The sequence below is a fragment of the Branchiostoma belcheri genome, unplaced genomic scaffold, assembly GCF_001625305.1.
Source record: "Branchiostoma belcheri isolate BF01 breed outbred unplaced genomic scaffold, Haploidv18h27 scaffold12, whole genome shotgun sequence".
Classification (NCBI taxonomy): Eukaryota; Metazoa; Chordata; class Leptocardii; order Amphioxiformes; family Branchiostomatidae; genus Branchiostoma; species Branchiostoma belcheri.
Genome location: NW_017802602.1, coordinates 1,895,405 through 1,907,507, shown reverse-complemented (window position 1 = coordinate 1,907,507; position 12,103 = coordinate 1,895,405). Strand labels below are relative to the sequence as shown.

General features: G+C 42.2%; 1 protein-coding gene across 1 annotated transcript; it reads left to right on the top strand.

The window, feature by feature from the left end:
- Window positions 1-359: 359 nt before the first annotated feature.
- On the top strand, window positions 360-9,248 carry LOC109462731 (protein ADP-ribosylarginine hydrolase-like). Its single transcript, XM_019759289.1, has 11 exons — window positions 360-508; window positions 3,038-3,202; window positions 3,742-3,795; window positions 4,014-4,112; window positions 4,656-4,788; window positions 5,326-5,456; window positions 6,101-6,197; window positions 7,081-7,254; window positions 7,747-7,797; window positions 8,336-8,438; window positions 9,065-9,248. The coding sequence occupies exons 1-11, from the start codon at window positions 415-417 to the stop codon at window positions 9,131-9,133; spliced, it is 1,170 nt and encodes a 389-aa protein (XP_019614848.1). The 5' UTR covers window positions 360-414; the 3' UTR covers window positions 9,134-9,248.
- Window positions 9,249-12,103: the final 2,855 nt, after the last annotated feature.

The following is a 12,103-nucleotide window of genomic DNA, read 5'->3' as shown; positions in this document are numbered from 1 at the left end:
AAAATTAAAGTCAAGTACCAACATCATCTTACTAGCTATCATGTCATTTATTTAAGTTGTATAATATACAGTCAGTCAAGCAATATACAATGTAGTGAGTAAAGAGACTCTTTATACACAAGCAAGTCTTTTATTCAGCCAAGGTTTCGGTAATTAAGGACGTAATCTTGTGAACCTCATGGTAATACACTTGCGCCATCTGCATATCCGATACGGGCCGCAAGGCGGCGCACCCGCACCGGTTTCACTTCCGCATTCTCAGCAATGAGGAAGTAACCAAACAGATTGTTGTGTCGCACGTCAGACCAACTATAGTATAGGTTGAAAATTATACAGGTTGATTTTTAACCTCCTTGCTCAGACGCAACATCCGGCTTCTTCGATCAGAATAACGCCATATAAAAACGCCCCCGAATGCGGTTCCAGTGGCTGCTATTTAAAAGACTCACCTCTACTACAGTTTTTCCCAAGTTCAGCGCAAGAAGTCTTTGTGTTTTTGCTGTACAAGGTACGTATACGTACGTACAAGATGTAAACGCTAAACCGGCTCGACTTCACTTTTACCAAAACGCCGGGTATGTATAACGTTACACACTCTGGCATATGATACACATTAAGTGGATTTTACGGAAATACCTGCCATAGCAGCTTCGAAGATTTTTATACTCTTGTACAGTAACGATTGAAGTACTACTGGGAGTAGGGGGACTGGTTAAGTGGGGGAAAACACCTCCAAGATCGCATTATGTGTAATCTTAACCACAAGGACAGGCTTGACACTTTTCTTCCTAGCCATGGAGCCAGTGACAGTGGACCACTACCGCAGTGCGATGGTGCTGGGTGGGGTTGGTGACGCCCTGGGGTATAACAATGAAGACTGGGAATTCTGAATGTAGGAGGGCCTGCAAGCCCTTTTTCGTAAGGCGTAATCAGGCCGTTTTAGACTTCGTAATTTGTAGGCAGCCTCCGCAAAAATCAACGTAATTCGTAATTGGACATTAGCCGCAAATCGTAAAGTCGTAATCAGCTCTGAGACTTAAACGTAATTCGTAATCACTACCCCCCTTGTAGGCCCTCCTTAAGGTAGGACATTTTCGTAGTCACACATACAGAGAATGAAAAAGTTAAAGAATATTTACTAGTAATTGGCCGTGCTGAGAACATACAGAGACGTGATATTAAAAGGTCTAGTCTCGATAGTTATATCCAATGCGTCACACGTACGGCACAGTTAAAATGTCTTTGAAAATTGCGCACAGAAAGTTTAACCAATGGTAAAACCAAATGAGAATGGCCCTTAGGCGATCTTTAGACAGGTTTTCCCGATTGATGCAATGAACCTTAAAGTCTCAACAACAGCCACACAAGTGTCTGGGGGCATAGTTCAGGGGTGCCAATCCATCCATGCAGTTTTCTTCAAAATGGCATAAAAGACACTTTTTGTGGTATTCTGCTTGTTTTATGTGTCAGACTGGATGTAAAAAAAAAACAAAAAAAACAAAGACAAAAAAAAGTGTGTCTACAGAGCGTCTGAAACCGCCAACCTTTTGTTATATGACTTTTACCTGGAGAGGTCAATGATCTGACAGAAGTTGTTTGGTAACTTTTTGGGGGGCGTATCTTTGTCAAGCATTCTTCACCTGACTACACCGTACGTGAGCTTGTCTTCTTTTTGTCAAGGTAGGACATTTCTGTAGTCATTTTTATACAGGAGAAAGTTTTAGAAATTGTTAACTACGTAGTGTTGAATGTTGCTGAAAAGATACAGAGAGGTGGTAAGGGCCTATTTGATGCATTGCTGCAAAGATATATAGGCGCATAACGTTGAAGTTGGGTGCGTGACTTTTTCACCGTACAATTCAGAGCCAGCCATGATTTTTTATTCCCTTTTCTTTCGTACATCAAACCTTCTCCCTAAACCCTAGCTGAAAAAGCTATACATGTGGGGAGAGGGGTGGTGTTAATACTTGATGTTGTTCTGTTCTTGTTCTTGTTTGGGTACTGCACAACACCCCTAAATTGGGGTAAAGCGTGCAGGGGAGCTGTGCGATGCGTTATTGCTGCGTCCTCAGGTGATGTAGTACTGCAGCGTTGAACTTCGTGGGTTCGGCAGTATCTGTTATTTCTTGAGGCAAAGTGTTCCAGTCTCTGACAGTTTGTGGAAAGTATGAATATTTGTAACAGTCTTTATGAAATGTTAGTGGCTTGTATGAGTTGGAGTTGAAGTGTCGCGATTGGCGCGGGATAGGCGTCAACAAGGTTTAGCGGGCTGTATTAAATCGTAAATTGGCCGGACGGTTGATGAGAGGGAGCCGGTTAGCGCAGAATGACGGAAAGAAACACGGAGTGCCGCTGGTGTCTTGGGGACCTGGGGGTGGGGGGCTTACTAAATGCCACTAATGTGTTAGTAACAGTAATGCCCTGTCGTGTGTTTCTGTACTCGACCCCAAGCTAGCGAGTCTGATTATGTTAATCTCCAAGCAGATCTTTGGGTGGGGGTAAGACAGTATAAAATTGGCCAGCCATGGAGGCAGTAACAGTGGACCACTACCGTAGTGCGATGGTGCTGAGTGGGGTTGGAGATGCTCTCGGCTATAACAGTGGAGACTGGGAGTTCTGCCATCTACTGAATGTATACTGAAAATCTATATCATAAAGGTTTGACATATTTCCCTTCTAAACTACTAAAGCCAATTGGAGCCAGTGACAGTGGACCATTACCGCAGTGCGATGGTTCTGAGTGGGGTTGGAGATGCCCTCGGCTATTACAATGGGGACTGGGAATTCTGCCATCTACTGAATGTAGCACAGTTAACTCTTATATCATTAAAGTTTGGCACTTTTCCTTCTAATCTACTTAAGCCATGGAGCCAGTGACAGTGGACCACTACCGCAGTGCGATGGTTCTGAGTGGGGTTGGAGACGCCCTCGGCTATAACAATGGGGACTGGGAGTTCTGCCATCTACTGAACAGTACAACCCTAATATATATATACTAAAAGTTTAACACCGAATTTCCTTCTAATCTACTTCTAAGCCATGGATCCAGTGACAGTGGACCACTACCGCAGTGCAATGGTGCTGAGTGGGGTTGGAGACGCCCTGGGGTATTACAATGGAAGCTGGGAGTTCTGCCATTCTGGACCGGAAATCCTGGAAGAACTGCAGGAGATGGGAGGGCTGGACAAGGTCAAGGTTGAGTGTAAGTAATTGTTACCTCCATGAAAAATGGAGGTCTTGTTTTTAGTGACTCTGTCTGAGTGTCTGTGTGTGTGTGTTTCCGCACATTTGTAGTCAGCATAACTTCACAACGCCTTTATGGATTGTGATGATATTTGGTATGCTGGTAAGTCTTAGGAAGAAAAAGGTCAAGGTCAAATATGGGCCTCCTGGTGGGTGACCTTGGTACTGCAGCAGAACTTCCAGTTTTTGAAATTTTTGTCCTGAACATTCTATGGTCTTGTTAGTAATGTTACATCAAGGATGGAAGTATATAATTGTTTTGGGCAATGCTAATCTAGCGTGGGTTTGTATGTTTGGAGTCTACATTTGGAAGGATGGTTTAATAGTTCAGTTGTAGTTTATTAGTATATAAGAAATGACACATTAGAAGGCATTATATATTAAACAAAAAATTGGATATGGACAGGAAAACTACATTTACTTATTAAATCCTTTTTTTTCTATTGGAAAAAACTTCTACATTGTATTACAACGTTTCTATCTGCCCTTCTTAACCAGTACCAGATTGGATGGTGAGTGATGACACTGTGATGCATCTGGCCACAGCTGAGGGTAAGCAAACAAACAAACAAACAAACAAACAAACATACATTCGCCAAATGATGTTAACCTTTAAGGATGACATTTTTAAAGGTTTCTCTGTTGTAAAAAAAATAATATCCAAATTTTCAATCAATTGACTTACTTGAAATATCACAAGTTGTCTAATGTCGAAATTTTTAACATCAAGAAGACTGAACTTATTAATACATGTTTGTGTGTTTCTTCAGCTCTGATGGAGGCCAGTGCGAAGGACCGTCCCATCCTGTTCCTGACTCTGGCCAAACATTACAAGGAGAGCATGAACGACATGCATGGCCGAGCAGAAGGTGGGCTCATCAAAAAGGTCTCCCGTGCTCTACAATGTATGCAGAGCATAGGGGTGGTGCCCCCATGTCCATTTCTATAGCCCTTGGGCCACACACAGTTGTGCAGGGCACTACATCAGGGGGCTAGTCTGCTGGTAGTGCTGTGTGTTTGACCTTCCCACACTCTTTCTCATATGTGCTGAGTGCTAAGCAGAGAAAGAAGTGTGTACCATTTTTAAAGTCTTTGGTATGACCCACCTGGGGTTTGAACTCACGACCTCCCGGTTACAAAGCGAGCACTCTGACAATTGAGCTATTGTACTGATAGATTCATCAGCAGGGCTCAAAATACAGGGTTCATGCTATGGGCCATGTGCTGCCTTTGAGCCTTGAGACTTTATTAGAATTTTATTAGAATTTCCATTTAAGTCTTCCTGGAATTCACATACATGACAAAAAGTAAATTATACAGCATGATATAATTTAGCCAATGAGTACAAGTTCTTGTTTTTATAAAAAAAAAACATTTGAAAAGACATTGATTGCTTGAACTTCCTTTGGCAGGATTGACCTCTTCAGAGGGCTGCGCCAAGCTCAAACCGAACCAATCGGATGGTTATATCATTCCCTTCAACACAAGAGGCGTAGGCTGTGGTGCTGCTATGAGAGCCATGTGTATCGGCCTGAGGTACCAACGGTAGGTATCCACAACAAGTCTACTGGATCGCAAATATTAAGGACTGTTACTGAGTAAAGTAGACTCCTTTTACACAACCAAGTCTTAAAATTATTCAGCCGACGTTTTAGGGGACCGTCTGTCACCTTCCTCAGGGCGTTTCTGACTGGTTCACATTGCCAAAACGTCAGCTGAATAGTGGATTCTAGCTAAACTGTCAGACCATTTCCAAAATCATATCCAGTTGCTTGAGTACCTGTCTTTTGGCATATCTTATTACCTAGATGTCTAACTTTAATCGACACATTAAAAGTTTACACTATCAGACTCTATAACAGTCAAATGCAGAACCAGTTTTATGTGTTGTACATATTGTAATTGTCGTGAATCTGTATGTTTTGTTTGTACCTAGTACGTATACGTTGTATTTTTATGTACTATGTAAGGCCAGCACAATTCAGCGGTCCATAATTCTTTATGTACTGCTGCTAAGCTGATCACTGTCTTGAATAAAGAATTATACAACATCTTCTTCCCTCCTTTCTATACTTGGTCCAGACCCGAGGAGGTTGACTCTCTGATCGCAGTCTCAGTGGAGAGCGGCCGGATGACTCACCACCACCCGACAGGTTACCTGGGGTCACTGGCATCGGCTCTGTTTACTGCCTACGCCATACAGCGCAAGCCTGGTGAGCTCAGCACGTCGGCAGAACGTACTGCACCTGCGCAGAACCCTGTATTTTCACGTTTTTCGGTGAATTTTTGGTCAACGTTACGTTGCATGAGAATTTTGCCAGTTGCAGAAGATCTCTTTTCCGACATAACATTTGGAAACTACAGACGGAGTGTTAACCTTATATGTGCGATTACGACTTTACATGAGACATTCTACCGAGGTGCTATGTACAATACATTACGGGTTTCGCGCAGGTGCAGTACGTTCTGCCGACGTGCTGGTAAGCTGTATGAATCATAGGATGCAGGAGTTTTCTTTTACACAACCAACTTGAAGATACTAGTAGTTTACCTTGCTTACATTTCAATGTCTATCAGACACCTTCCTCATCAGAGCTTCTGACTGGAGCTCTGTTTTTGACCTGACCAATGACGTGATTTGTTGACGTTGGTCTTGTTGGTTTTGGGTTACATAATGTTGCAAGTTCATGGTCTGCTCTGCTCCAGTCACCATATACTAGTTAGTAGTACATTGTATATGACTGTGTTTGAGTAAGAATTAACAGAGCAGGCCATGTCTGAACTTCAAGGTAAACATTATGCATTTGCTTTGCAAATGTTACTTCTCTAATTATTATAAATTTTGTTGTTTGTGCAGTGCGTGAGTGGGGAGCAGGGCTGATGTCTCTCCTGCCTCGAGCCCAGCAGTACATAAAGGACACCGGCAGGCATGTACAGGAGAACCTGGACGCATGGTACGCCTTAAATGCAATTGTATTCTTCTGTTTTTTCGTTTCTCACGCCGCAAACGAAAATGTATTGGCTTTCCTACATGCTCCCTGGTCCGACCGACCGACTGACCGTCGTTCGTTCGTCCTACATCCGGGCTACTAACGTTGCCCGAGTCTCGTCATTGTGTCTGCGCTTCGTGGTCTCTTATGCAATGAAGCACTAAAAACTGGGCTACTATGTGATAAAATGTCAATATAGCTCTACATTTGACACAGATATACATGCTTTTTAACATTTATGTATGGGAATAATATTTTGTTGCCTTTGATTCGGCATGCCGCGATGTCAACATGTTTTATACATACTCCTTTTAAAGACTAGCTTTTAATTTTCTTTTCTCGGCTAGGGTGGTCCCTTGAATAGGACGTTAAATGGAGGTCCCGTGTTTGGGAGAGCCACACCCCATGCACGTTAAAGAACCCACTGCACTTGTCAAAAAGAGTAGGGGACCTTCCCGGTGTGAGTGGTTCAAACCTTACAGTCTTGTCTCAGGTTTGACATCTTTGAAGATGCGATAGACAAGTCACCTGTTATGTCAATCCTTCCGAAACGTGGTAAATCTTCATAAATAAATCCATCCATCCATCCATCCAACGGCATACATGCATCCATCCATCCATTTATTCCTCCATTCATTCCTCCATCCATCCATCCATCCATTTCTCCATTCTCCATAAGGTCACATGTTTGTAACCGTAACTCTCACGAGATCACGTTGTGAAGTGATTGGTCATTGATTATCCTGATGAAGGCAACAGTGGTCGCTGAAAATTTGATCTCTCTGTAAATTGTGTGTTGGAATAAAGCTCAACGTTTTACTACATTTCTCCATCCATATTCCCTCAGGCCCTACTTCACAGAGAAGTGGCAGGCGTACCTGGAACAGCGAGGGATCTCGGATGGAACATCGGATCCAACCTTCCCCCAGGAGTACGGACCCAAGGAGAGAGACGACTTCTACAGGACTCTGAGTTTCTCTGGTTGGGCGGGGGCGAGCGGGCACGATGCACCCATGATCGCGTGAGTTTGTTTCTGTTGTTTTTGTTTGTGTATTGGTTTATTTGTATCAACAAGGTGTTAGGTGTAACAAGTTGTTTGGTGTAGTATAGCTAGCCTGCCGCCACGCTACATGCCTGCGAAGCTGGTGTGCTATGCCGAAAGGCGGTTATACCGGCTATACAGATACAGAAGCTGGTGTGTTAGGCTGAAGGGTGATTATACCGATTATTCAGATACAGACAGATACAGTACACAATGACTGGCAGTAGTGACGTACAAGGCTGAATTTGGATGCTTGTTTGCATCATAATATATTCATAGCAGGGTCATTGATAAGTTAGAATCATGTCGCAGGGACCTTTTTGCAGAACAGGTCTTTCAGCACCAAGGAGAGATCCAGTGGTAGAAATGTTGGATTGGGTAACTTTCTTCCATGTTTCTAGACAAAATGTGTTCAGTGACCTGCAAAATTTAAGCCCAGTTAAACTCTTTTTTTTTGCCACTTTCCTTCAGGTACGATGCTCTCTTGGCTTCTGGGGATTCTTGGGAAGAACTCTGTAAAAGGTACAACTTTAAGGAGTTCCTCTGAAAAAAAGAGGCCACACCGACTAATCTTATGGATGACATCAGCGCACGCATTGATTTTTTGCCTGTTCTCAAGAAAAAAATGTCCACCAAGGCTCTGGCCTGGCTCTAGGCCTAGGTAGTCCGTGGTAGTTAGCTCTGGAGGATGGCACCCAGGCTACCGAAGCTCCACGACTCAAGAACTCAGTACATACCTACAGTGCCGATGTACAAATTCTGTGCAAATCCAGCATTTGCAGGCTTGTCATATACGTCGCTATGTACTGCCACAAATTGACAATACCAGCTTTGCATTCCTGTGGTTTAGTAGCATTTTTATTTTTGGCTGGAATTTTTTTTTATTCGCCCGTGCACTCTAGTTTGGGGGTCTTCAGAGAATGTCATCCATAAAATTAAATCGGTGTGGCCTTACACAGAAAATGTTACAGTAGCATTCCATACTTTTAAGTTATGGATTCTGTTTATTTGTCCCTTCATTTTGAAATGAGCTTTGAATGATTTGTCTGCCATCTGATAGGTCCATGTTCCATGGGGGTGACAGTGACTCCACTGGCGTTATTGCTGGGTGCTGCTGGGGCGCCATGTATGGTTACAAGGGAGTGCACGAAAACAACTACAAGGTGAGGAGATTTAGACCTTCTGTAGCTGGGTAGTAGTTATAAGCTGCTGGGGTACCATGTATGGTTATTAGAGAGTACTCAAAAGCATCTATAAGATAAGATGATTTAGACCATTTGTAGCTGGGTAGTAGTTTTGAGCTGGGGGGGCCATGTACATGTACATGTATGGTTACAAGGGAGTATCCAAAAACATCAATATGAAAAAAAGATGATTTAGACCATTTGTAGCTGGATTGTAGTTGCAAATTCACCATATGATATCACTCTCACTCACTCACTCACTCGCTCACTCACTCACTCACTCACTCACTCACTCACTCACTCTCTCACTCACTCTTTGCACAAAATTGCGAGTTTCTTATCACTCACTCACTCACACACTCACACACTCACTCACTCACTCACTCACTCACTCACTCACTCACTCACTCACTCACTCACTCACTCACTCACTCACTCACTCACTCACTCACTCACTCACTCTTGTTATATACGTTATAGAAAAAAGTATTGTTCATCCCCTAAGGAATATGAAGCAACAAGTCAAAGTTGTCTTAAATGTAGATGGTCAGTTTTTGTAAGAAAACTTCACCACGAAGTTTAATTATTCTATGTATTTGTTGTAGAATGTGGAGTACCGCTCGCGATTGGAGAAGGCAGCAGAAGAGCTCTACAACCTCAGCCACACCACATAGCCAGCATTACCACTGGATGCTGAAGAATATTGAAATACCTTTATTGTACATTCATGCCACGACGGGCTAGGTACAGGTCAAGACTTAACAGACACATAACAAACGTATGTAGAAAAGTGGGGACAAAAGATACACTACTTGAACTTAGACATACATACATATAACGTTATACATAAGGAACATACAAGGGTGCTATACTAGGCTAATACAAAGTGTTCGTAGACTAGTTACTGAGCTAATACAGAGTGGTCAACTTCTTCTGGCTTTTTTGTGCAATGGAAAATGTGGGAATAGATCATGTTTGCGATACAGGGTTTGTCTAGATGCATCAAAAATATAAATTTATCGTTTGCATTTTGCATTGTTCAAAGTGTGGGAACTTCTCTTTGATATGATTAAACAGGACAGGTCTTTCATTAGAATATAAAGTACAGTCTAAAATAAAGTGTTGGTCATCATCTATTCTATTCAGGTTACAGTATTGACAGAGACTATTCTGGAGAGGAAGGCGGTTGTGCCTTACCGTTTCAATGAGTAATTACATGTATATAGTTGTACACATTTTGTACTGATGAATTGACAAGGAATAATTGGTGTTTCTAATTAGCTGTTCAAGTGTGAATCTGTATATTCTGCACTAATGGGGGCCGCAAGCCCTTTTCCATAGAGCGTAATCGGCCATTTTAAATCTACGTAGAGCGTAGACGGACCGCTCAAATATTTTTGGTATTTATCGTAAAGCGTGATCGAGAGGTTTCCGAATTCAGCATAGAGCGTTGTCGGGATCCCCCCTTGCAGGCCCTCACTAATGGATGTTTGATCTTTTGTTGCTTTGTTTCCTTTATGCATGAATAGAGTGAAGAGTGTAGAAAGGATGTAGCGCCCTTGTATTGTACTTCTTGGTGCACACTTTTAGTTCATGGAATAAATAAAAAAGCTTTGAGCCTGTAAAAGTTGTCTGAGGTTTGATATTCTTTTACCTTTGAGAAAAATGTTCAAATTCATTATTTTAACTATTAAATGTTATCAAAAAAGCATGCAGACAGTGCTGATACTTGAAATATTACCTTACTAACAATTTTGGCAGGCAAATTTATTTTTTTCACGCCTAATTTACGCAAACCGTGGCTTTTTATTTCATGGCGATTTTCTGCAATAATACGTTTCGCCGCTGTCGGCGCTGTGATACCGTCCTGCAGACGACAAACTGCCTACAGCGTTCAACGTTGGTGGCGGAACTATAGAGTGCAAAGATTTCTTTCAAATTGTTTTCCAACAACGTCTAGCAGCTACAAAATGGATTTCCTGAGAAAGCACAGTATACACATCATTTCTGGTAAGTGTCTTCGTGCATACTGTTTCCCTGGTCAGCAAAAAGTGGTTAGAGTTCGAACTGCGAAGTATCTTTGCCTGGAACAAAATGGCGTCACCCTCAAATTTTGTTGCGATTTTGAAACTTTCTGGGCATGAACGTAAAGTAACAACGCCAAATTGACAACTCTAAACCTTTGTAAAGATGTATCTAAACGAGAAAATACACCTAAAGCTATCGAAACTGACATTAATAAGATAATTTTTAAGCTTTTCGACACGTTGTTTACGGATGGTGAGGCCCCGCCCACAATGTGCGATTTGCATATCAGCATGTTGCTATTTCGGTGAAATTTGTAGGAATTTCCGGCAATAAACAGTATCATTTAAAAAGATTATGGTATGAAATTGTGGCGGACAGTTACACACTTCTAATTTTGATCGCTGAGTTAGGCAGAACGTGACGAACGCACCAGGATTCTTAGAGACGATGAAGGAAAGTTAGGCACAGCCGGTAACGTTATATGTCGGTACGGACGGTTTTCAGCACCAAGGAGAGGACCAGTTGGTAGAAATGTTGTAACGTGTTTCTCCCATGTTTCTCGCCAAAACCTGGCATATTTTCAGTCCAACGACATGAGGCTCTAAATACTCTATCATTTCTATTTATTATCATTATACTGTTATTACAATACAGAAAGTTGTGACTGAAATTTCACTTGAAATCAGGAGCAAACTTCTGTAGAAATTGTTGCTGCCCAGCTGCAATGTGAGCTTCAGTACAGTGTTGGATTCAACTGTGACTCGTACAAAATAGTAAAAGTAAACTGCATTTTAACCAACAATCTGGCATCTGTACATTGCAGATTTCAGGTTATTTTGAGCCCCACAGTACTTCAGGCAATAACATCTAGTTATTTTTACCCTGTCAATGTTTTGGTGGATCACATGCCACCTTCCTCAGGGCAATACAAATTGATTTTACTTTGCCATTCAGCTGCCACTTTGTAAACCTGGATTTTACCGTCCCGACACTATCCAGTTACCGGGAAAAAACAAGTGAAAAAGTTGCTCAAAACACTTAAGCTCCTGAAACTAGTACTTGACTTTTAGAAGTCCTTCATGCCCTTCTGCTCTGGCGAGGCTGCCAGTTATCATGCAATATCAACTGGTACTTCAGCTAGGTGTCACTTTGTTAACCATGGTGATACCATTCATCTAGTTTCGAAGCTAAAACAAGCATTTCTAAAAAAAAGTTGCTTAGAACACTTGAGCCGGTGAAACTTGACTTTTAGAAGTCCTTCATGCCCTTCTGCTCTGGCGAGGCTGTGAGGTTATCACGCAGCCTAGCGGGTCAAACCCGGCGGAAATTGCCTCCAGTTCTAAACGCGGCTCAAGGAAACTTTCGTGACGTGGTCTAGTGGTTAGTGATCCCCCTCCAGGGCCACAAAGTTGCTGGTGAAAACCTCTGCACAACTGCCAGTGTTCTTAACATCTTTTATGTCTGTGATGTTACAAATAACTGTTGAAATTGTAATTTTTTTTCTCATTTCATCATCATCTTCACTACTGCTGATCCCTCAATGAAGAGGATTATTAGCAGCTGCTATGCCAAGTTAGTAACTGTGTGCAAACAAATGGTAGGATAGGGGTGAACCT

What these genes read in the sequence shown, in the direction of transcription:
- LOC109462731 (XM_019759289.1), top strand. Translation starts at nt 415, where the DNA reads ATGCGGTTCCAGTGGCTGCTATTTAAAAGACTCACCTCTACTACAGTT. An exon ending in TTGTGTTTTTGCTGTACAAG is followed by an intron (nt 509 to 3,037) that starts GTACGTATACGT and finishes TCTACTTCTAAG; the next exon opens with CCATGGATCCAGTGACAGTG. An exon ending in GGACAAGGTCAAGGTTGAGT is followed by an intron (nt 3,203 to 3,741) that starts GTAAGTAATTGT and finishes CTTCTTAACCAG; the next exon opens with TACCAGATTGGATGGTGAGT.